General features: G+C 38.3%; 1 protein-coding gene across 1 annotated transcript in view; it reads right to left on the bottom strand.

The window, feature by feature from the left end:
- LOC135700107 (MOXD1 homolog 2-like) overlaps positions 1-25,905 on the bottom strand; it is a 397,833-nt gene that overhangs the window by 240,063 nt on the left and 131,865 nt on the right. Inside the window, exon 2 of the mRNA XM_065220498.1 lies at positions 6,942-7,365. Coding sequence (XP_065076570.1) covers positions 6,942-7,223 — 282 coding nt within the window. The 5' untranslated portion in view covers positions 7,224-7,365. The remainder of the gene's footprint in view (positions 1-6,941; positions 7,366-25,905) is intronic.

Below are 25,905 nucleotides of genomic sequence, written 5' to 3'. Positions count from 1 at the left end.
AATTTGAAATTAATTAATTCCTGTTGATTACAAAACATGTATTCAATTTTAAGTTATGCTAAGACAATGAAAACAAACCCGTAACAACATATTTTTGAATAGCAAATGTACAGCAAAATGAAAACAAAATTTGGCATTAAATTTGTCCATTGCGTAAACTGAAATCAAATTATGATTTCAGTTTGATGTTGATATCAAAACTTGATTTCAATTTGCTGTCATTTTGATGCTGGACGTTGCTCGGGAAGCTTGACAAAATACCGGTGAGTAAAAAAACACCTGCAATTCTGGGGAGGGGAAGGGCTAGGTAATTCTGTAGGGGGCCTGGTTCTCTTGGCACCCCCATTAGCTACGCCAATATTGAGAATGTGACAAAAGTGAAGGGTAGCTGAGGAAATTCTCGAATTAATGCTGTCATAATATCAATATTCTTAATTTTGCTACTCATTCCCCTGTGACTTAATGGCGAACACATGAATCAAATTAAAAAAAAATCGAACAGTTTTAAAAAAGCATTGAAGTTGGAGACAAACATTCAAATAACCAATATTTAAAAATGTACACTTATCAAGAGCGATGCTATAGCATAATTCAAGTTACATGCATAAACTGTTAATGAGACTACCCGAGCAAAGTCCAGCATCAAAATGACAGCAAATTGAAATCAAGTTTTGATATCAACATCAAACTGAAATCATAATTTAATTTCAGTTTACACATTGACAAATTTGATACCAAATTTAGATTTCATTTTGCTGTACATTTGCTCTTTAAAAATATGTTGTTACGGGTTTGTTTTCATTGCCTTAGCATAACATCAAATTGAATACTTGTTTTGTTATCAACAAGAAAAATGGATAGCAAATTTGGTTTTCAGTTTGCTCTCACTGATAGCAGAAATAGTTTTCTATGTGATGTCACAGGAAGATATGTTTGCTCTCAATTTTGATATTTTAACCGTTAAAACGACCAAAACGACAACAACCTGAGTAATCATTATCAGCGAAATCACAACATCAAATTTAGATTTCAATTTGATCTCAGACTTTGCTCGGGTAATCTTTCAAAATTATACACGTTCCCGTTAACTGTCCAAATGAATTACTTTTCTAAAGTTATCGGCTATTAGTCATGTAATTAATTGTTTCAGAAATATTCAGAAGATAATGAGCAGCAAAGCACACGTGATCCGAAGGCACATCCCGAGAAAAGCAAAATAACAGTCTGAGATCATCTGAACAACGTGTCTTGTTATTCCAGATATAATTTCGTTTTCAGGAGCTATCGCATTACTCATTTACTTACCAGCCCTGATTATTTTTGGTATCAGTTTAAGGATGCAAGGTTTGTTTAAAACTCTAAATATTATCCGCATGGTAAGAGAAACTATTGTGCTTTCAATCGCTTTTCATATTATTATTATTATTATTTAGCTTTATTAAGGAGGCTTTCAGCCTTGGGCTGGTTCGCCTCCAACTCATATTTCAGTTGTCAGCACAAGGCTATAATACCAAATCGATAACATATTTTGAAATTGGTTGAATAAATTTCCATAAACCATGGCACAGTGGGGTATCGCTGGCCATTAAATAAAATTGGAAAATTTGCATTTCCTCTTTATTCTATATTTTCTATCATTCTATACTATTAACCCGTTCAAATTTGAAAATTTGAATTTTTTTTTTGTGGTTTTTTGAAGTTGATTGTCTCGCATTTTTGTCGCATTTTTTCGACAAAAATTGATTTTTACTCAATCAACTGGTGGTTTAACCATAGCTTGGATTGTAATGACGTCTGAGAAAAAGTTGTTTTAAAAACAATGCAGAACAAATTTGTTGAATTAAATTTTGTAGAATCTTATTACAGTAGGCCTAAATCTTTATTTGATTTAAAAAAAAAAAAAAAATGATTTTTTCATAAAAATGAAGCTTTAAAGTTATGAAGCCAGGGTTTGCCATGGTTGACACCAGTTGCAAAAGGTAGTATAATGTAAGGTTTTGAATGAGCATAGCCTGATCTTACGCAGACTTAATTTTTAAATTTAAATCACGATCAGAAGATTAGTTAATTACTAATTTTTAGTGCATAAAAACAGCCAATTTTGCCTTATCTATACATCATTCATCAACCATTTTCTGTTGTTAGGGGCCATACACTAATTACGTTATGGTTTATGGAAGCACAGAGAGTTCCAAGATTTTCTCAAGCGTCATATTTTTTTCGGATTTGTTACTAAAAATGTAAGGACGGGGTTTGAAAATCATAAAAAATGTATAACGCATTTAGTGTAAGACCCATTAGGCTAAGGTTATCTTCTCCTAAGAACTTGAACACAGCATCGAAACATAGAGATTATTCAATTGGCACCAAAACTGATCTGCAAAGGCCCGATTCAGTCTGCATTATTCTTTGTGTTTTTCAACAAACAGAGATAAGGCAGAGAGTCTTTAGTAAAAGGAAATACCACTTCATCTCTCTCCAAACCAAGTAGCAGCAGCAGCAAGAAGATATCGGCATCAGTTTACCTATATATTTTACAATTATGTTTACTCGGTTTAAAGTTATTGTTATATCAGTTATCATCGAAATTAATTATGGAATCCAAATCAGTGATACGGATAATTTAAATACAAGTAAGTTGCCGTTTTGAGAACAAATTAATTGCGATGAACCCCGAATAACCACTGTCTAACTGTCTAACCACTGCGATCCGTACCGTGACAATAAGTTTTTTTTTTGTGAAATAGTGATCTAACATTTCGTAGTATCTTTTCAATACCGTTTTAAAAATCGTTTTGTTTCATTTAATCTAAATTAAACGGACTAAAAAAGAGAACAAATTTACGAAACATGAAATATCATGAATCGCTAGAAAAGATCAAAGCAGCCGCGGAGAAGTGCTTTCCTTCTAATGCGAATAATAAAGAGTTTGAGATTTTTTGGAAAGCATTCAACAGAAAATTTCTACAATCCCAACGGAAGCGTGACCGCTTTGACAAGGAACATTTAGATTGGTAAGAGGAATATGCAATACCACCATCTGATGCTCCTCGGCGGCTAGGAAAATCTGGACAAACTTTTGAATAATGCAGTGATCGATCGAAGCGGCGCCGTACTGAGGAAATTAGAGCAAAATATTTTTCAAATCAATCAAGCTTTGCTTCGGAAATGAGTTTGCGTGCCGACCACAATTATAAATCAGAAAGTTTAATTATACAGGCTATTGATCTCAACAACCAAAACACTCAATTCACACCTGAGAAGCCGTTGTCCATTTTAGTGATTGCAAAACTGACGAGATATAGTTACAACATTATTAGGGAATCAGTAAAAAACAGGTATTAAGTTTAAAGTATGGAGTTTGTATGCAATATACAATGGTTTTATTATTCGTACTACCAAGTACAAAGAGCAAAAAAGGAATGTTATCCCCCACAAAACGCATTTTTTGACGCATAATTCAATGTGAAGATTGATCTCCAGTCGATTCTAAATAAAACCACTGAAAGGTTACTGCTGCTGCTAGAAAGTACTATTGAACCCCGATTGCAACATGGTAAGGAAGAGCATTTTATAATGCATATCAACTGAGCTTCAGACGCTGGAGAAAATCTGGTTTTGAAATGCAGTTCGAGACGAACAAGAAAGGAATTCAGGTAAACTTCAAACGCAAAATGGGTCTGATTGTCGACAAAACGGAGCCAGGAGGATTTGGCAACAGCAATGACGGCAATACAGCTTGTAGTTTTTTTGCCAATCCTGAAATCAGCTCCTAAATCACAGGAGTAGACTTGGAGTTTATTAAAAGGCATTCTCATTGCAATTTCTTGTTCCCAGCAAATAGACCCAGCTAAATTCAAAATTTACTGTGTTGATACCGCGAAGCGCTACGTAGAGTTAAACGCGTGGTTTAACATGCCGTCGTCGATGCACAGAATTCCGATTCACGGGCATAGCATTGTTCAGGCGGTGATATTTCCGATTGGAAGAATGACGGAGGAGGATCAAGAAAAATGTAACAACGTCATTAAAAACACTACAGAGTATTTCACTCGGAAAGACAAGCATGAAAACACAAATTGGCATATTATTAATCGCCATCTTAGTAACACCGATATAATGGTTAACTCTTATTATGAGAAGGAAAAACATAATTTTAAAAGTCTATCAGAGGAAGTTAAATTTCTGACGAAGACAAAGACTGACTCAAGCGATAAGGTTCCAGAAGATGATGATGATGATGATTATGATGACGATGATGGTGAAGAAGTAGAAAAGAAGAAGAATATGATGATGCTGATGATGAGGAAGAGGTTTAAGAAGAAGGAAATTACAAATTTAACAAATTTTGATTTTTAATTTGTTTAATTTATATAAAAACTTTTTTTTTTTTACCGATTTGTACCTTTCTTAAAAGTTGTTCTAGCTCGCTATTCTAATATCTATATGCAATCTTCACACTGCCGTACTCTAACGGAACTATCAACTCTATGCTTTCATCTACTCCATCTATCGTATAAAAATTACCACTACAGTCTGTTATTTGAAATTAGCATCTTCAACTATAAAAACTTTATTGATAGGAATATGTTAGGAAAATATAAAAAAAATGTTTCCTAAGCATTGTTAAAAAACAAAAATTTTCATTGTATGACTTGTTTCATGACCTTTATTCACAGTTACAACGTATAAAAATTAAAAATCGTTTATAACGTAAAAAATACAAGTTATAATGCAAAACTTATTACATTTGGATTCAGCGTCCCTAAATTACCCTAGAATTACCCCATGATTTTTATTTTTATTTAGAGAATTATTTGCTTGGCCAGACTTTTTATGGAGTCGCACCATTGTGCATGGCCAACTTAGTAATAGAACAAACTATTTTGCTAATTACAGCGCTCCTAGCGGACGTCTTCGGAAGTTTTTGACGTCCATTTGTAGACAACAACAATAACAAAACCAGTGGTTTTTTTTTCAATTCATAAAACGCTTTTGTTTTGGAGACAGTCACTATCCAAGAGGAGCGTAGAAAAAAAATCGAGCACAGTCACCTGGAAAATCCGTCGTAGTCTGCGTCCAAGCTAGCTAAAGTGTTGAATTTTCCTATAAAAACCGTATGGCGTGCGCTCAAAACGTACAGAGAAACCTTGACGACGAATCGGAAGCCTCAAAGTAAACGCCAGAGTGGAACTGCCAACCGTCAGCTCCATGGAAAGGTCGCGAGGTCCATCAGAAGCAACCCAGGTATGTCCAATCGCGATGTGAGTAAAAGTATGATGCCGCCCGTAGTACAGTGCAGCGTGCCAGTAGGCAACCAAATCGATCACTCAAGCAGAATACCTTAGCTAGAACCCGTTCTCGAAAGCTGTAGGCCAACCTGCTGACCAAGGCCGGTGGGCTTATACTTATTAGACTGATGCAAAATTTGAAATTTTCGCTCCACAGTTCGGTTCCAAATTGGGTCCTGATAATCCTCCCAAAATTTGAACTCATTTAGTAAGAAACTGACTTGGCATAAACCATTTGAAGTTTATATGGGAATTACTATGGGGAAATCAAAATTTCGGTTCATATCTATCTAAAAGTTCACCAGTTCACTCTACTTACGAAAATGATAACTGTGTTTGTTGAAAATTTTCTTAGCTACAACACTGTTGTTCGATCAAATGTAAGGAACACAAATTACTCTCAGGTCTTTTTTTACACGGGGGATACGTACCGTGTAAAAAAAAAACGTGTAAAAAAACTACGAGATTTTGATTTTTCACAAGTTTAAATGTTTTTAAAAACCGAATTTGATGCCATTTGTAATTATAGCATGTTATGGTCTATATAGACATATTTTAAAAATTTCTGTATTGACACCAAAAATTGTGATTTTTTTTTTTAAGTATGCCATTTGATTACCTATAGCTTGGAACGGATAATGTGATTGGAATCAAGTCAATAGGTTGTATCGTTGTAGAGAAATCGTTTAAAACGTACCGTGTAAATCGCGAAAAACCGTGTAAAAAAACCGCGTAAAATAAAAACGTGTAATAAAAGATTTCAGTGTATTAATTATTCAAGTTACTGATGTCTTATGATTATGCTCAATCAACTGTTCAGCAGGCAACATTTGTGTTTATGACGTGTAGAATAGAGGGCAACAATCATAGCTACTATGTCATACTGCAGAATACAGTGTTGCCCACAATACAGTTGCTTAATCTTGCCATAAGATTTTCAATCTCTTAAACAAATAATAACTATTTAATTTGACGATTGGCTGAAAAACGATTTTGTACAAAGTTGTAGCTGATAAAAATTCCCAATAGAACTTGTTAACAGAACAATATGGAAAAGGCTAGAAGACAATGAACAAAAAGTTTGGTTTTCCATAGTAATTGCCATATAAACTTCAAATGGTTTGTGCCAACTCAGGTTTTTTTCTAAATGAGTTCAAACTTTCGGAGGCTAATCAAGACCCGATTTTAAACTGTTTGAACACTGTGGAGCGAGCATCAGTCAATTACTTATGGATGATGAAAACTACACACTTAGATTTTTTTTTGCCGAGATGGGCACCACCGAGCAGCTCCGCATTTTATTTTGCTGGATCTCAGTGAAAAACTTGCCAAGATTAATTAAATGTGAAATTCAATTGGTAAATGAAATTCAAAAATCCATCAAATGCCTGCCGAAATATTAGCATACAACCCAACTAACAATTTTAGCTGCAGATTAGCTTATACAGCCAAAAATTGGCTTATACAGCTAATATTTGCCTGTATAAGCTAGTCTGCAGCTAAAATTGTTTGTTGGGAAAGTTTAAATTCGACCTTTGACTTTAGACTGAGGTCAGTTTAAAGGACTAGTTTTTCTTATTTCATCATAAAATATAGCGGAAGTATCTTGCTGGTATCGACTTCTTTCATCAAAATCCAACCCAAACTTACCTGAAAATGCACATTGCCCTGCTCATTCCATCCGATGACGATATCCGAATCAGCGAGCGTTCCATCGCGAGAGAATCCCAATCCCGCGTATCCATGCGTCCGGACTTGCATCTCGAACATTATATCCTGACTGTTGGCTGTCCACAGCAGTCGGTAGTTGTGATCAAAGTCCACCATGTGGTCCCACTCCACTCCGAGGCCCAGATCACAGCACCATGCCACCAGCAGGCACTGGAAGCACCGCACCAACCCGCGAATTCTTCGATCTGTCGTGACCTTCATTGTGTCGAGCAGTTGCAAAATTTGGTCCGATTACGTATTTCTTTTTCCCTAGTCACACACGCACAAATCACACTATCACGCTCCTAGATTCACCGTTTCGCCTCGCTTCGGTTCACCGCGACCGCACAAACCCGACGAACATCTGAAAGGAAACCAAAGCGAAGCGGTTAGTTTTATACAAATGACAGGTTTCGGAAACTTTTTTATCTAAATTATTAATTATTACATTGTACACGCTTGCAGTCGAACGCGGCGGCATGTTCTCTAGCCCGTGCTACGAAAGTAAGATGAACACACTTTTTTCCGCTCCTCCCAAAGTACTACCATAAATTAGCTTTAATTAAATGTATCTTCCTAAGAGTGACTTGCAGTCTCGGTGCAATGCGCGTTTCCAGAGTGCAATATTTTTGCATTCTTTTCGCAAGACCGGGAATCATAATTTCTCCTCCGCCCCAACAGCATTTCGGTGGCAGAACTGACCAGGCTATCACTCTGAGGAGCTGTTCTAGTGTTCTATTTTTTTTCAACGTTTTTTTTTTTGCTGGGAAGTAATAGAAGTGAGTGCACAGTCCCAAGTGAGTGAGTGCGCGCGTGGAAAAATGTGCGATTCTGATAAGACAGTGAACTACTGGCACAGAAAGAGAATGAAAGCTTCTGGGGCTGCCGGGGAAAATAAAGCACCACCAGCTGCAGCCAGACGCGATTGCCTCTAGCGTAGAAAGCGAGTGAGTCTGCCACCACCGCCGCCCTCACTGGTTAGAACTTTGCTCGGTTGGACACGAAGACAAGAAGCAATTAATTCATATCATCTGACATAATTATGTGTTTCATTTGTAAGACAGATGACAGAGTGTGTTATTTGCTGGAGTGTATTTTTTTGTTTGTAGTTTGGGAGAGTTTTTTTTTCATAGAGATATGTAACAAGTGCTGCTTGGAATTGAGTTGTTAGTAAAAGGATGCCGTGTGATTAAACGAATAATTGTGCTTTATTTTAACATTAAGATTTTAATTAGAAGTCGACTGCAACTAGGAATGGTTTGAATTTTCTTATTTAATTTCGTTTGATGATTAGGATATCTCATCAGTCTAATTTAATAAATAATTGATATATCTAATTCACCTAATCAATCATAACCCATGCTTTAACAAGTACCTGCACTTGTGATTGTAATTTAAAACCCTGCCCAAACCCAACCCTGTAAAAGTTCGTCCAATAGTGGAATACGAACGCCCTGTGACTATAACTAAATTAAGAAGGTTTCTAGGGATGACGAACTATTACAGACGCTTTATCCCTGATTTTAGTGGAGTTGTCGCACCCCTAACTGAGTTGCTTAAAACTAAAAATAAAGCAATCCAATGGTCCGAAAATGCAGAGCTGGCATTCAATGTCGTGAAGGAGTGCCTCATCACTGCGCCTGTTCTCTGTAGCCCAGATTTTAGTCAAGAGTTTGTTTTACAGACCGATGCTTCTGATGTTGCTGTCGCCGCGGTACTTACTCAGAACCACAATGGTCTGGAAAGGGTGATTTCCTATTTTTCACATAAATTGACAACCCCACAGCGCAACTATCATCCTGCGGAAAAAGAAGCATTGGCTGCATTACTGGCTATTGAGGCATTTCGTGGTTAGATAGAATGTAGTCACTTTTCCTTAGTGACAGATTCATCTGCCCTCACACACATTCTGACTACGTCCTGGAGAGTAGGATCACGGTGTAGCCGGTGGAGTTTGAATTTGCAGCAATACGATATGACAATCATCCACCGCAAAGGAAAGGATAACGTAGTCGCGGATGCATTATCACGGAGTGTTGCTGCTATTTCAAATGCCACGGACTCTTTGTGGTATACTTCCCTACGTCGGAAAGTTCTCGAAAACCCCGACGGTTATGTGAACTTCAGAGTCACGGACGGTCAACTTTTAAAATTCGTGTCCGCTGAAAATTCTCTCTGTGACAGGCGATACGAGTGGAAAACAGTGCCTCCACCCGAATGTCGATTAGAAATTTTGCAGGCTAATCACGATGACGCCATGCACCTTGGCTATGAAAAAACTCTAGCCAGAGTTCGCCAACGATTCTACTGGCCAAAAATGGCCCAAGATATTAAGCAACATGTTCAAGAATGTGGAACATGCAAAGAAGTCAAAGGGCCGTCCGTTCCTGTGACTCCGCCTATGGGGGAAATGCGGGTGTCAGAACATCCTTGGCAGATTATTTCTGCGGACTTCGTGGGTCCACTGCCCCGCAGTAAAAAGGGAAATCAATATCTTTTAGTAGTTTCCGATCTTTTTAGCAAATGGGTCTTACTTCAACCCCTGCGCCGCATTGAATGTTCCAGCCTCTGCTCCACTTTAAAAGATCTTTGGTTTTATCGCAATTCAACGCCGGAAATTATTATCACCGACAATGGTGCTAGTTTTTTGTCTCGGGAATTTAAGGGTTTGTTGGAAAAATTTGGATTCCAACATTGGCTAAATTCACGGTATCACTCTCAGGCCAACCCGGTGGAACGGGTTAACCGGACAGTGAATGCGGCCATAAGAACATACGCTAGAAGCAATCAACGACTGTGGGACACACGACTGATCGAAGTTGAAACCATTTTAAATACTAGTGTTCACAGTTCTAGCAATTTCACTCCGTTTTACGTGACGCACGGCCATGAAATGTTTCTTCATGGTGCAGATCACAGGCGGGTTAGACACCAAGAGATCCCCCCATCCGATCAATTGGAAGAGCAAAAATCTAACCATTTTGGTGACATTTACGCCAAAGTTAAGTCAAATTTGGCTAAGGCCAACGAAACCTGTCGAAAGCACTATAATCTGCGACACCGACGATTTCCAAAGGCCTTTCAGCCCGGGCAGTTGGTGTATCGCAAAAATATACGACTTTCCAGCGCTATAGACCACTATAACGCCAAATATGGCTCACAGTATTTGCCATGCAAAATTAAAACCAAGATTGGATCATCTTCCTACGACTTAGAGGATTTACAGGGAAAATCCTTAGGTATCTGGCCCGCAGTTCACCTGAAACCAGGATGAACAAACTCATAATAGTAGCACCAGTCCACAAATTCTAGAAAGCAACACAATTTGACCGATCTTTGCTTGAGCGGATCATCACACTCGCACTGATACTATGAAGGTCACTAAAGGTCAGGTAACCATCTCGTCGAATCACTCCCTGTTAATTTATTTCGTAGGATAAAGTTTATCATTAGATTTCGTAAATAGTCCGTAGTTTTAGAAAATCGTGGAATCATGCCTGAAAACTCCGTCCTCTAAGGCAAACACGGAATATCCTTTGGAAACAAATTCTATGTCCAGAATCAAATCTGGTCAAATCCATGTTAGGTAAAAGCCAATAGATTTACAACCAACGCGTTTGCGGGTAACCCGTCAACTGCGGAATAGATGATACTCCTTAAGTCCCGAAACACACGTCAGTTTTATTCCCCACCACAGAGATTTCGTAGGTAGTTCTCATATCATGCATGCATGGGAAATCACTAGTAAAGTCTCCGGACGCGGAGTTCACCCGGTTTTGGATAAATCGTTTACAGATAGGTCGACCTGAGTAGATAATATGCGTGCAATTAGGTATATTCATTGGGTATGGGTATAGGCATAGGATGGTTAAGATATAATCAGCAGTGTGAAAGAAAAGAGTGATCGTGAATAGGGTGAAAGAGATTAAATGTTTAGAGGCCTCAACAAGAGAATGAGTGGAATGGAGTGAGTGCGGGAATGAATGTGTTGATTAGAATTTCTAAACTATTAGAAAATCTTTTAGAAAAAAAGAGCAGTTTTGTTTTGTTTTGCTCATATATAGCTAGAGTAGCATAGAGGCGTTCTCCCAATTTGTTTGGTCTCTATCAAATGCAGGAAAGTGGAGGTTTGATTTGACGAGCAAGGAAGTCTCGACAAATTTTTCTGACTGGAATAGAAGCAATTACAGGTTATTACATTCGTTCGTATGTTTTGTCTCTATATGCTAATTCTTTATTGAGAACATTGGAATAATCCTATCTAAATATTTGACAAAAAAAAAATCGATTTTTTTCCCTTTGACCCGGGGAGTATTGTAACCAATGGGTTACAACTCGTTCTTGGATAGTCCGAAGTTAAATGATTTGTTTGTATTCAAAACTTTCAATCAACATTCCGTCTTTACCTAAATGAGTCCCATGGTTTTTCATCCATTGCGCGTAATGGCACTGTCAGGCGTTAGGGCGCGTTTTCAATCGCTAGAAACGTAGCTTTGTTAGAAATGAATGAGAAGCTATGGAAGGGGAGTGATCTCACTAGGAAATAGGTGCAGTAAAAATAATATATAAATAAAACCAGGGCACAACCTATCTATGATAAACATTGTTTTTCCTCAAATGACATTGAACTCATTGAAATGGTATTAAAACCCAACAGAAATTAAATGAATTGATAAATAAAAGATAGCGGTGTATGCTACAACTAAACGTCCTTTAATTTCTGTTAATAGCTAGGATACTAATCGAAGGCGCGACTAGATTACTCCCAAACAAGAATTATAAAAAAAAACTTAGATAGGGAAATCTAGTTTTAAGCAACCGTCAACACAAATCCTGCTAAATCTCGGGAGCACGAATGGCGTTATCATCTGCACGAAACATGGCGTCTACAACTCTGGCATCAACAGGAAGTGGGCGATTACCGAGAGAGAGAGAGAGAGCGGGGATCAGCGACAGGAGAGCCGACGGTATATAAGGCATTCCACTCAGTGAGAGAGTCTCTTTTGATTCTTGGAAAAATCACCAGTAAGTTCGACTACGCGGTTTTTTTACTCGAGTGCTATTGATTGGAGAATCATCTCCGAAAAAGTTACATCGGGCAGTTTAAGTGCGGCAAAAACTTTAGGTGGTGAGACTGTGACTTATCACTGACACATTTACTAGGAGGTGAAAGAGGTAGAGTGGTGTCCTTTGGACCTTTTGTGTGGTGGTTTTGATCGGATTGCCTGGGGACGTTAATGATCGAACCGTTCGACACGTGCCCGATTTAGTTAGTTCCTTTCCCTACCTATAAAATTCCACTCTAGTGCGCACAGAAGAAAATCTGGTGATCTCGAGTGAAAGTAGACCGTCCGTTAACATACGGTCCCGTGTAGTCGGTGAATGCCATCCTGCGCGGATGAGAAGACTTGTGAACGAATCTTCGTTCGATTTCCAGGCGCGGCCTTGCTAGTGAGCAGCCGCAAATCATCAGTCCGAACGCGATCGGCTAATTGCCGTCAACATAACGTTCATCCGTTAACACGCGACCCGACCCCAGTTGGTAGTTCGCAACCCATACCACTACAAACACCCTGCGAAGCGATCGGCGTATCGCACGATAAGGTACGTGAGTAACCACTATCAGTCTCTCCCTCGTGATTTGCCCACTATTGTGGTCGATCTGCTGATCGCCAGTCCGGCTGGATCCTCCGACCTCGACGGCGCTCATCCGACCATCGGCCGCAACGCAGCATGCTAGCCACCGAGCGTTTCAATTAAATTTTACAAAGTGAATTGCTTTAAATAAGAACTTTTCAAACCTATTCCAAATTAGTTTTTTTATTAATAAATATGTGCACTTCAAATACTTTTGGTTAAATTGAATTTGGATATGCCAAAGAAGAAATCTACCTTTGTGAGGCTATCTACGATCGGGTAAGTGTCAATTCGTCTGTTCTTCTCTTGGTTTGCCCTGAGTACTAAATAAGACATTGTTTCAAAATCAACTCGTTTAAAATTAAATTAAAATATGCACGTATATGGCCTCCACTTGTGTACGTATAAGCTATTTTTTTGCATTATATACGAATTTTTTGTTTGTGTATATGTTTTTTTTTATCACGAAAACAACTTTGCATATACGTGCATTCTGGTTGTCTGGGTATTTATTATATCTTAGTTCGACCCAAGTGACACCTTCAAGTGACTAAAATGCTTCACTTTGAAGTTAGTTTCCTAGCTGGTTTTACCTTTGTTACTAGCGTAACATAGGTATTAGAATCGATTTTCACACGTCCTGCCGTCTGCGCCCGATAGCCATCCACACAAGCTATCTCACCTGTATAAAACATTCTCAATCGATAGAACTCGGCGCGATCTGGCTCGACAGTTTGATTACGACATCGTAAAATCAAATTAAACATCAAAAATTGACCCGGCAAGGTGAAATTTGCTGATGTCTGTATGTGCGTCTGTGGACGCGTTTCATCTAGGCAAGCTTTTTTTCGAGATGTCTCATGCGATCAATATGGTTGATATCTCGTTTGATAGGCCCCATTGCGCCATTGATCGCTATTGAATTTTTTCTCGATCTGACTTCCGGTTTCGGAGATATATAGGCCAGAATGATTTTAGTGAACGATTTTTTAAAAACCAACGGTACACTTTATCAACATGATTTCTTTAACAGTAGAAAAACCTTATCCATATCTACTTGAGGAAAAAAATTCAAACCGATCTGACTTCCGGTCCCGGAGATTTACAGGATAGAATGATTTTAGCTAACGATTTTTTACAAATCAACGGTACATCCCATCAACGTGAAATTTGCAGCAGTGGAAACCCGAGCAGGAACGAATATCTCGATACCTTAAATTGGTATGGATGAGCCAGACATAAGAGGTAAAATACCAAAAAATAATACCAAAAAAATGTTTCCACAATATCATTCCAATACCAAATTATGATAATGCAATACCAAAACAATACCTCCCAGGTATTCTTTTGGTATCCAAATATCAATTTTCGGTATTCACAAAGTATTTTGCATGTAATATTTTGGTATTATTCTTTGGTATTTTACCTCTTATGTCATGCTGGTCAATACCAAATTTTGGTATCAGATCATAATTAGGTATTCAATAGCTATTTTCTCCTGCTCGGGAAGAACTCATCCATATCTACCTGCAGGAAAAATTTCATACCTATCTGACGTTTGGTGTTCGAGATTCCGCCTTATTACCTTTGTTACTAGCGTAACATAGGTATTAGAATCGATTTTCACACGTCCTGCCGTCTGCGCCCGATAGCCATCCACACAAGCTATCTCACCTGTATAAAACATTCCCAATCTATAAAGCCCAATCGATTCCTAATTTAATCTAGGCAAGATTTTTTCGAGATGGCTTATTCGATCAATATGGTTGATACGTGCATGTCGGTTGACCACCGTTTTTTTTTTTTTTTTTTAAAGTCAGAAGAAGGTTTTATGTTTAGTTTGGGTGTGATGATCAAAAGAAAAAATCGGACGCAAAATCGTGGAATGTAGGGGAGAATAGCCCATAATGCACTCCTGGGTTAAAATGGCCCCGTGCAGTTTTTCGTTGCTTATCCATTACTAATTCTGGAAATATCATGTGCCAGAATGTTAGTTCAAGCACTGAACTAGCAATGTTGATAATTCACGAATTGACAATCGGAAAACTATGAAAAACAGTGCAGGGACATTTCACGCCAGGGGTGCGTTTTGAACCATCCTACCCTACGTATTCCAATAGACCTTTTCGATGCTGAATCGTCTTTCTCTATCGACGGTGTATTTTCCCACTAATGTGTTTCCCTCTTGCTCGCACTCGTTAGATTTAAATTGTACAGTAGTGTCCACCGATTACACGTCGAGAAGTTCTATAAGACCAGTCAGATGTTGTCTCTTTAAATTTGTGCACGACCGATGAGATCAACCTAAATAAAAACCTCAATAATCTGCTGGAAAATAAGGAAAATTTACGAAAATTTAACACAGTCTAGTAGTAGTACCAATAGACCGAGAAAATCTAATCTTTAGTGTTACCATTTTCTGGTATTCTGAAAAAAAACTTTTTGTGATTTATTTCCTGGGGGGTAACTGGCGCTTTGAACCTTGGTCTATACATCACACCCATTTTTAAAAATCGCTATTGGAATTGCTACATCGTGAAACAAAATTGGAAACTCTAACCGATCAGTCCCGTTAGCGTAGCTGTTGGAGGTGCCACAGGCTATGGTGCAACATGTTTTTGAATTTTATTCTGTATTCTTACGGAACATTTGAAAAGGGCCTATGCTCGGCCTCTCTCGTTGATTTACCACGGCAACATAAACGAATTTCTCGCTAAGCCTACAGGACAGTTCAACATAAGATAGCTTTTTAGTCGCTATATTCAAAGCCTGGCGGAGAGAATCTCGGGAACCAATTGAGCTGTCAAATAGTCGTTTGACCAATTAAGCTGTCAATTCACGACCAACAACAGAAAAAGGCACATCAGCTATTACGAACAAAACTTTCGGAAGCCGTTTTCTCGTGACTTAAGCCTCGCCTACGCAAACTAACTCAAATTTCCCCTATCCGATGATGAAAGCATAATCAAAGTTTTGTTTATAAAACTTGATAGTACCATTTCAATTGTTGGTCTACAATATATTGAATTGGTTCCGCTCTTTGATAGATCGAAATTCTATCCACCAGACTATAAATATAGCGACTATAGTTAGCTTGCGCCTGAATCAACACACTGAATGGGAAATTCATTTGCAGTCGGGTTATTCGCGAAAGAGAAAATCAATGAAGAGAATCGGGCTGATTGATTATTTAGCTTTATTGGTTCGTTAAATATTGTTGGAATATAATAAGATTGTATATAATAAGATTGTTCTTAAAGTATGTAGAGCACAATAAAGCAGATTAAGAAAAAAGTCATTAGGCTATGATTTATGTTTTGGACTCAAATTCAAACTAGCAATTGGTGTTTTGTTTGCAGCAATTGAGCAGTGCAGAAACTGAGAAAATATAAAAAATATCCATAAGGGCTCGTACATATATCTATGGATAATATCAAAAACGAGATTATACTGGGTAACAAAGGTTCTATACACCTGCCCGGTGGATCAATTTGAGTTTTTAAATTATATAGGGTATATGCTCCAACTATGCTCACATGCATCCACTATGTCTTTCCACAAAAATACGCATGGATATGTCACAATAGAAGCACACCACAGTGGAAATCCCGAGCCATAGTTTAAACACTTATCCCAAATCAAAATAAAGCACACATAAGATTAGTTACAATACCATATACACAAATGGTGTTTGACATTGTTCCTTGGGTAATACCTCAATGAAAACAACAATGAAAGCTTGTCACGCAAGTATAAGGAGCACTGTTGGACACTTTCTGAAATATTTCAATAGTATAATTCCCTTGCAAACCCAAATAAATCTATCTGCGTAAAAATAAATAAAATTCGAGTGATTTGCGGCAAAACCCGCCAGTATTGCACCCATGTCAGTGCCTATACGTAAGCGTACTACAACGCGGCTCTCAAACAGAGGAGTAACAAGTGTGATACTACCACTGCTAGACTAGATCTTTGGTTTTCTCATGCAGTGGTTCATCAGAGAGGGGAAGCTCATCGCCCACTCATGGCGCCTTTCTATCGCGGCATGAGTCAGCAACGCCGGCCATAAACCTACCGGCTCCAACACTCCACTATAAAGCATGAAATTAAGCCCGCCCACCAGCAACAAGGCAACTTGGCAACTAGCCAAGGGGAGGGAATAGTTTCTGAGCAGCCTGCTATTCATGAACTAATATTTTTTCCTTTATTTAACGTCGGTCTCTGTTCCGCAATCTAGTGCCAATCACCGACGGACATCGATTGCCATCCATTGACGGCAATCGAATGTGCAGGAAGGCAGCTTCTACACCTGCGTAGGATATCGCACCCAATCATCAACACACATGGGCCGGGACCAACGGCTTTACTTCCCTTCCGAAGGAAGACGTGACCAAAGATTTTTATGCCTCAGAAAAATCCCACCGACCTCGACTGGGATTGAACCCAGACCCATTGGGGAGAGAAAGCAGTCACGCTTACCACTACACCACCGGCGCCGGCTGAACTAATATTTGAGCGACATGATTTGAATTGTTTAGCAGTTCTAGATCTTCAGTATAATGCCTGCCCAACAAACAATTTGAGCAACATAAATGCTGATAAGCTATATTTTACCTGAAGAAGCATATTTTCCTGAATAAGCTATTATTCAGCTTTCAATGTTTGTTGGGTGATCATTCTGAAGAATTGGAAAGTTATACAGAGATTATTAGGATATTTAGACTCCTAATGGTCTTTTGAATATTTTCTGAGCAACCTGGTATTATGATAGAATATTTGAAAGTCATGATTTGAATTGTTAGACGGTTCTAGATCTTCAGAATAATGCCTGATCGTCCTGAAGTATCGGTAAAATATTCTAAATAGAAATTTCGCCCTTTTGAAACGTTTACATTGTTTATGTTGCTTATGCGTATGCGTATGTGAGAGCATAGGGTCGGGTGGGGCAAGAGTGCCACCTTAACAATTGTACGTTCTATATATAAGGGTGTTTTATTCTGTCATAAATTGGAGTGAAATCTATTAATACTTGTTTATAAACAAAGCCTTTTGATTATTAATCATGCTTGAAACAGCTGTTATTGTTTACTCAATTTAACCTTTGAATTTTACAATATTATTCAATACATAACAAATGAACTATGTTTACCAATGAAATCAAATGAAAACTATTGTTGTTGCTATTTTATGTAGCTGGTTTTGTGAAATTTGGTGAAAACAAGCTTACCGAAGACTTAAATGGGCAATGAAAAAAATTCATCTACATTTTTTTATAATTTTATTTATTAATAAAGGGGTGGCACCCTTGCCCCGTGTGAGGCTCATTTTTAGGAAAATTATTTATGACCAATTATAGGGAATATTCATCTTTTCTTTGTTATTGGTGCTTAAATTATTCATTATTAGTGATAATAATAATAAAATAAAATCATTATTTTATGATGTCTTAGTATTACAAGTAATTTCGATTTTTAACACATCAGCACAAAATGTTTTTTTATTTTTATTTTTGTAATACTATATTTTGGACAGAACTTTCTATAATGCTGCATAGGAACACCATTCATAGTTTCATGGGTGAATCAGCATTGAAAACATGTTTATATTCAAAATTATAGGACGTGGCACTCTTGCCCCACCTGACCCTATGTCAAGAACAACATGTGAAAAGGGCATATAAGCGTATTAAAGTGAAATCCGAAAATTGAAATTGAGGATAATACGGCATAATTGGCATATTATCCTAGATGGAGCTAACCGCTATAAGGATTTAGTTATTATCGCTTCCCGATTCATGTTTGTGGACGAAGACAGTGGAACGAGCATGGTGAGATTGAACAGCGAATAGGAGATTGGCTTATTAAGGTGCGGGTCCGGATTCAAATCTTGTTGTTGATTACGTCTCAAATAGTGGTACGGCGAGCTGATTGCAGACAAACTTTACCCATACCGCAGGGTAAATTAATTTCAATTATGGGTGCTCCTGAAAGGGAGCGCATGGATTTGAGGTGGAAGGTGTGAGCATATCTGAAAAATCAGTGAGTTGCCAGCTCTAAATTTCCGATGGCAGCACTGTTCTAGATGCACTTCCACAGTTGTTAGTTGAGAGCTTATAAATTAGGCTTAGAACTGTACCATTTCTATATTAGTATAATTGTGTGACAAGTTCAATCATACTCTATTCTCAGGGAGGTTGAGACATTTTTAATTCGATGAATTCCTAGACCTGATCGGGAATTCAACCCAGCCACCTGAAAAATGGCCTTGCTTTGTAGCTGCACCTTTACCGACTGAGCTAAGGGAGGTCCCAAATGTCAAATATGTAATACTTAAATAAATGTGTAGATGCCCTGAAGAAGTCCAAAGGCCGAAACGTCTGACATAAAACAGAGTAGCGTTATGATCCATCGTGTGACTGAAAAGCCAATGCAGGTCTTACTAAATTATCCGTAGTCGACTATTTTCGCTTCCATCGCCACACAAAGTAATACCACACGCTATGTCTGAAGGCACTTTTTTTGTTACTTTCATGTACCTCAGTTTTTTCTTCACAGGAAGTTAGTTTTGATCCTAACATTCAAATCTGTGAAGGTTTTAAAATATTTCACTTGGGCTCTTTGAGAAAAAGTGTTTTGAAGTACATATACTTAGCCGTTTACAAAGGCGTATAAGGGCTATTGACGATACAAAATTGTTACGGATCGAAAAAAATTCAGCTGGAAATAATTCAAAAGGGGATTAAAGTAGTCAAAATACTAAGTTTCAATGATACAGTAAGATTCCTTCTTCAGTACCGTAAAATATCGTAGCTTTGCCATGATCTCATAATGTTTCAATTTAAAACATAATTAAACAATGGTTTAGTCTCTAAGTTTACTAATATCCAGCCATTCCATAGCAAAACATTATAGTGTTTCTCAGAATATGGTAAAAAAGATAATTTTGTAATTTGGTGACCATTTCAACGTTAGGGTGGTCCAAAAAATCTTTTTTTTTATTTAAATGGCTTTTTTCAAAACTTTTGAACCACTAGGCTGATTTCAAAAATAAAAATATCAAATGAAAGGCAAAAAGAAACACTTGTAAGGAAAAATATAAAGATATAAAAAAAGAGTTTTGCATTGCAAAACCTGCCTTCGATCACATTTCACAAGAGAGCTTAAAAGAGGAAGATGTATCGCAAGAAATTCTCTCTGTTATACCTTTTTTCTAACACATGGAGGTGGAGTTGTTCCACCAACACCCAATGTTACCTCTTATAGAATTTACATTTCAAATTCAAATCCCTGTTGATAAGTTTTTCCATTTCGTTGAACTTCGATGAAATTCTTCAAACTCTCCTAATGTTCTTTGAACGTCTCTAAGTTTGGCATTGTTTTTTCCCTGAAATTATCAGATATTTCATAAAGTTCACAGTACTTTCTTAATGTTATTAAATATTCCCTGTGGTGCACAGACCATCGTTAGGTTTGCAAAAATTTCCTCACGTTTAAAGAACTTTTGCAGAGCATCATTTAATTCATATAATGTTGCTATAGTTCACAGAACTCTCTTGAAGTTCGTAGAACTAACCAGGATGACATTGAACCCCCCTGAAGCTCACAAACCGTCCCAGTAGTTGGCAGATTTTTCCTGAAGTTTATAGAACTTCTCCTCTGATGCTCGATGGACATCTTTCAAGTTTGTCAATTTTTCCTGAAGTTTGTTGAACTCCCCTGAAGTTTGTAGAACTTCCCTGAAGTTCAATGAACTGCTCTGAAAGTTGCTGAATTTCTCTGTTTCTTTAGAGGAACTTATTTAATGTTTGCAAAACTTTCCTAAAATTCATTACAGTTCCCTATAGTGCGCAGAATTTCCTAGAAAGTTGCTGAACCTTCCAAAATGTTTCCTTAAACAAAATATGGGAACTGCAATGAAGCTCTAGCAATTCTGTAGTAAGCTCTCACTACCTAATCTCACTGGGCAAGAGTAGTTGATCTCATGTGAGTTTCATTCCTGTATTAGCGACATTATCGTTTAAAAGATTTTCAAACAAATTCGTTATGGTTGCCAGAATTTATTTTTGATTTCGCCGTTGAGTCAAACATCTCAATTTATTTTTTTTGGAATCCAAGCAAAATTTCCATCCCTCAGGATGTTTTGGTGGTAAATTCCACCTTCGCCACCTGTTGGGTAGGGGACACAAAACTTTCGGATACCTACTATCTTCTTTATTGAACTGGTAAAAATCTTTGAACGATCGTCGCTACTAAAGTGGCATGATTTTTTTTTTTCAGAGTTGCTTTTTTGAAGCACAACAAGTAAACTCTCTACTTTCTTCATGAGGTTTTTTAATTATTACAGATTTTCTACACGATTTATCTATAAAAAAAACACTCAAAACAAGACACAATGTCTACTATGATTACGTGGCTGTCACGAACTGTTCTGCTCATTTCTTTCTTTTTTACTACTACTAAATAGGATGTTGTGCTCCCAACAACTATTAATAGATTTTGCGTAAAGTCGACATACTAAATATGGATCTTACTTACAAAGAGAACTTTGTTAATGCCATTTGGATTAATTCAACTTGTAAACCTTATTTAACTGCATGTGTTCGATTCGTAATAGTTTTGTATGGTAAATTGTCCATATATGCCTTCATAATCGGTTTTGTAATCTTCAAAACACAATTTCTAAAAAACCCAAAATTAATTATTTTGAAACCATCACAGATTTGATTGTTAGGATCAACACTAACATCCAGTGAAAAAAAAATCTGAGATCTGGTACTATCTTCGGTCCCAAGCTAATCGATGCACCCCTCGAAATATAGGAAAATCCACGAGCCCCTCATTTTATCTGTCAAACTTTCATAGCTAATCAAAACAAACATTGTGTAGTACTAGAATTTTGACTAGAATGGGGTACATTAATCGATTTGCTTAGGACCAATAGGCGAGTCAAGTAGTGAGCCAATTTAAAATCGTTAGTTTCTACCGGTTGGTAATACTGCCATTGGATAGAGAAGACAATTCCCAATCTATTGGTTATGAGCAGGTATGGCAAATCATTTACATTCATTTCGTGCATTCATTTACATTAATTTGCCTCTAACTTTTTTCTTTAACAGAATTCCGTGAAATAATGTATGAAGCTTTTGATATTAGGTACAACTTTTGTGAAAAATTCAAATCTGTATATGCATGATGCTCGCTATTATGCCTGGAACTGATCTTATGTTAATTTAAATGATTTTGTTATTGTTTTTGAGAAATCAATGATCTACGTGCAGAGGGTCGACTGCGGATAATCGAGTCCGACATGTTATTGAAAAAGAATTAAGATTTGAGATTAGTATTAGATGGTGGACTAATGTTGTCCAAGATACCAAAATAATTCACCTGTATTAGATTCAACAGTGGTATCGGAAATCATGCCCGAATTCAAGCACGTAAACTTTCCAAATGTTGCTCGTTGTTATAAAAACGCTTTATTCCCCATCAGTGGTAATGCCTATATATATTACAACTTTCAAAAGCAATTCAACAACTCAATTAAAGTTTCTCCAAACGGCTTCCATAATGACCTAACAAGGCCCATTTCCCAGGTGATAATTTTCGGTTGATCACCTAATCCCATCTAAAAACGACGATAATTATCATGCTTATCCAAAAGGACCCAACCTTCGTCGCCGCTCGCCCACCGAACCGGACACAGAACACGAAAACACAAATCGGCCATAAATAACGAGTCTCATTTCGGGGGACACTTCTACCATTTACCGACCCCCCAAAGCAATAGAGCCGTTAAATCGCTTGTAAGATTAAGTGTTAGAAGAGATAGATACACACAACCCACGTCCCTTTCCCCATCAGTGGTCACAATCCTGCCTCTCTCATTCCCTCTGTAATGAGCACACAGAAAGAGGTCACAAAACCAAGTCCGGTCCCATGGACAACGGATCTGATTTTCATGCAAAACGAGCTGTCATCCTACCGAAGAATCACCTTTAAATCAGACACAAATATACATAGCTATAGCTCCTTGCTTCCAGACCAGGAGCAGCAAAAACGGTAAAGAAGCCTGAAAGCCTCAGTAGATAAATAGCACCTACTGGCCGGGTCGAAAGCAAGCTAGGTCACCTGATCCAAATCTTCCTCTCAATTAAATGGGACACTCTCGTTGGAGTGGAAGTGCGATGTAGTTTGAAAATTTTCGAACATTTACAATGGAATGTTCATTGCATTACGGAAAATCATGCCACTTTTCCGCAGAAGGTCGTCCAGTATTTTCCCCGAAGCTGACTGAGCTGTGGCTTTCACAGTGGTGTCATCCAGAATCGGAACGGTAGCCTCATTATCCAGCAGCTGTAGAGCGCACGAATTAAGAGACACATTCCTGGCCCACTGACACCTTAGTGTGCCGTATCTACTGTCGGCTTTCGGCTGTCGGCTTGGGCGAGGTATCATTCCCGCCGGCAAACAAACCATCCTCCGGAAGCAAACTAATTTGAACAAATAGAAATTAATTAAAAGCCATTTTTCTCACTTTGCTTTTCCGGTTTTTATTCGTTTTTCCACTCTGTTTTATATTTATTTATTTTTTTTCGGACACTGCGGTCCACTCGACCAGGTAGTCTCATATACTACATCTCTTGCTGCATTAGAGCTTTCAGGCTTGTGCAAAAGGCGAAGCTGTTTTAGACTATTTAATCTGCACATCACGTTTGGGTTTTGAGAAAAGAGAGAGTAAAAAAAAAACTAGAACAAGGTTGTTACTAGTGTTACGTACTTTGGCTTGCAGAAGGTCGCAAGCTGAAGGAGAACGAGAGGCCTTAACATTAAACCTGGGGTAAGTGCAATTCAGTGAGTTTTGTTGATCAGTTGGTTAGATGAAATTTTTTGTAAGTTGATTGAGATCCTTCGGCATGAAATTGACCCATTCGTTTTGTGCCACTCCATAACGTCCTTGGAGTAGCGACAAGAGGCTGGGTCCGGCCAAAAAATTGTAGGAACGTTGTGTAATTTCAGAAACGAAAGCAGTCGTATCTTCAGGCACTCTTTCATGTAGACTTGGCCATTTACGGTTGTAGTTGTTACGAAAGGCTTGCTCCGTTTTCCACACGGACAAATAGCCTGCCTAGCGGCGCCAGTAGTGTAGTTGTAAGCGTGATTGCCTCTCACCCCAGCAGGCCTGGGTTCAATCCCAGTCGGCGCCGCCGGGATGTTCTGAGGCATAACATCTCTGATCACGCCTTCCTTCGGAAGGGAAGTAAAGCCGTTCGTCCCCGGTTCATGAGTTGATGGGTCGATAGGTAGGGTCCAGGTGTGGGAGCTGCCTTCTTGCCTCAGCCCATCGTGCTCTCTGCGCTCTACGCCTTCTTGTGCCAACCGGATCAGTAGCGAACACTAACTTTGCAGGGTTGTTGTCCGGCATTCTTGCAACATGCTCTGCCCACCGCATCCTTCCGGCTTTGGCCACCTTCTGGATGCTGGGTTCACCGTAGAGTGCAGCGAGCTCGTGGTTCATTTTTCGCCGTCACTCACCGTTCTCCTGCTCACAGCCGAAGACCGTCCTTAGCACACGTCGCTCAAAAACTCCGAGTGCTTGCAGGTCCTCCTCGAGCATAGTCCTATGGAATCGATCAAAATCACTTGCACCCCTGCTTCCAAGTTTGGTTACAAGATTACAACTCTGGGGAGCATTTTGTGTGGTCGCTGGGGGCGTGTGGTTCTGAATATGGCGATGAGGGTGCAAAATATTACGCAATTGCATCTTCTCTATTCGCACACGCCCAAAATCGGAAGCGAATGCCACTTCGACTCGTTTCGTCTACTAACGACTCTCTGATGACTGTGTTGAGGAAGCAGCATGTGCATGTTCGTAATTGGTGGATTTGTTAGTTATTTCTACGCGTTGGGACACTGATTGACATTTAACCCTTTTTAATAGTCGGAAGCATAGCTATCGATACGTAGAAATATTTCTGATCAATTGGTGATAAAAGTTATTGAAATTGATCCAGGGACAGTTGAGTTATGAACGTTCAAAATCTTTCATAATTTCGTTACATTTTCCATTTTCGGGTTTCACAAAGTGTACTCCTATATAGAAATTACAGACGTAGCCCTTCGTCAAAATGCCTTAATTACAGCGTTTTAATGTGTCCGGGTTCATTCGTGTTCAACCTTTAGGTCTGGAACTTGTGAGAAGGAGAAACACGCTTGATTCTATAACAAAAAATCACATTTTCCAACATTTTTCGACGTTCGATATTATAGAAAATATCGATGATCACACAATTCGAGATATTTAATTTATACGGAATCTGATACTTTTGAAAAATGTGTGTAGTATTAGAATCTTTAGAATTTTAGGAAATTCACACAATGAGGCATAATTTTTTTTTCGAAAAATCTGAATAAGAAAAAAAACGATCTCTTGGAGTTGTTTAAATTGTGAGTTCAAGACGCAATGAAAAATAAATGTTGAAACTGATGAACGACTCCTTTTATTTTTATTATTTTCCACAGCAGATTAAGGGACGAAAAAATATCATCATGAAGCGCATAAAATTAAATATTAAAGCTTTTCCACTGAAACAAACTTATACCTCTTTTGATGCACATCTAAATTTCTCATCTCCTCAGCCCTGCAACTTCCGGCCAACCGTCAGAAAAGGAAAGAGCAATACTTGTCAGCTTCATGCTTCATCACCTTGCATGGCTTCTTGTTCATCTTCGTGTTGCCTTTCTTGCGCATCTTAAGTGCACCATAAATCGCGACTGAATATAACTTTTTAACAGCTTAGAAGCAGCTCAACAACGGGATGGGAAAAAAATGGCAGATATAATTCGCGAACAGACTTTCGAGAACCACACAGCCTCCACAGAGAGACCCATTCGCGGATGTGTTGTGTTTTTGTTCATCGTTCACTCTCGGAGGCCATATAATTGCAATAAAAGCGGAAGAACGAGCCAACAGCAGCATCATCCCAGCGAGCCCCGGTAAGGATTCTTCAGTGTTGAGATTTCTTCTTCTCGCTGAATAAACGACTGGTTAAAAAAAAAAGAAAAACTCAGAACCGGGAGGAGGAAGTTGCACAAAAAACGGAAAACTCTCATATGTTATGTTTATTTGCGATTCGAAAGCAGAAAATGTTCATGTTGCCGCTGGCTTTTTGCTGTTCGTTCACACCTCTTTGGATGAAAGCATCGGAAAGGATGATGCTGGGTGTGTGTGGGGATATGGGAAGAATGAGTTTTGCGAAATAAAAGTTATA

Source organism: Ochlerotatus camptorhynchus, unplaced genomic scaffold, assembly GCF_037179485.1.
Source record: "Ochlerotatus camptorhynchus isolate MF236.1 unplaced genomic scaffold, CSIRO-AGI_Acam_v1.1 ptg000128l, whole genome shotgun sequence".
NCBI classification, from domain to species: Eukaryota; Metazoa; Arthropoda; class Insecta; order Diptera; family Culicidae; genus Ochlerotatus; species Ochlerotatus camptorhynchus.
This window is presented reverse-complemented; position numbering and strand designations above follow the sequence as displayed.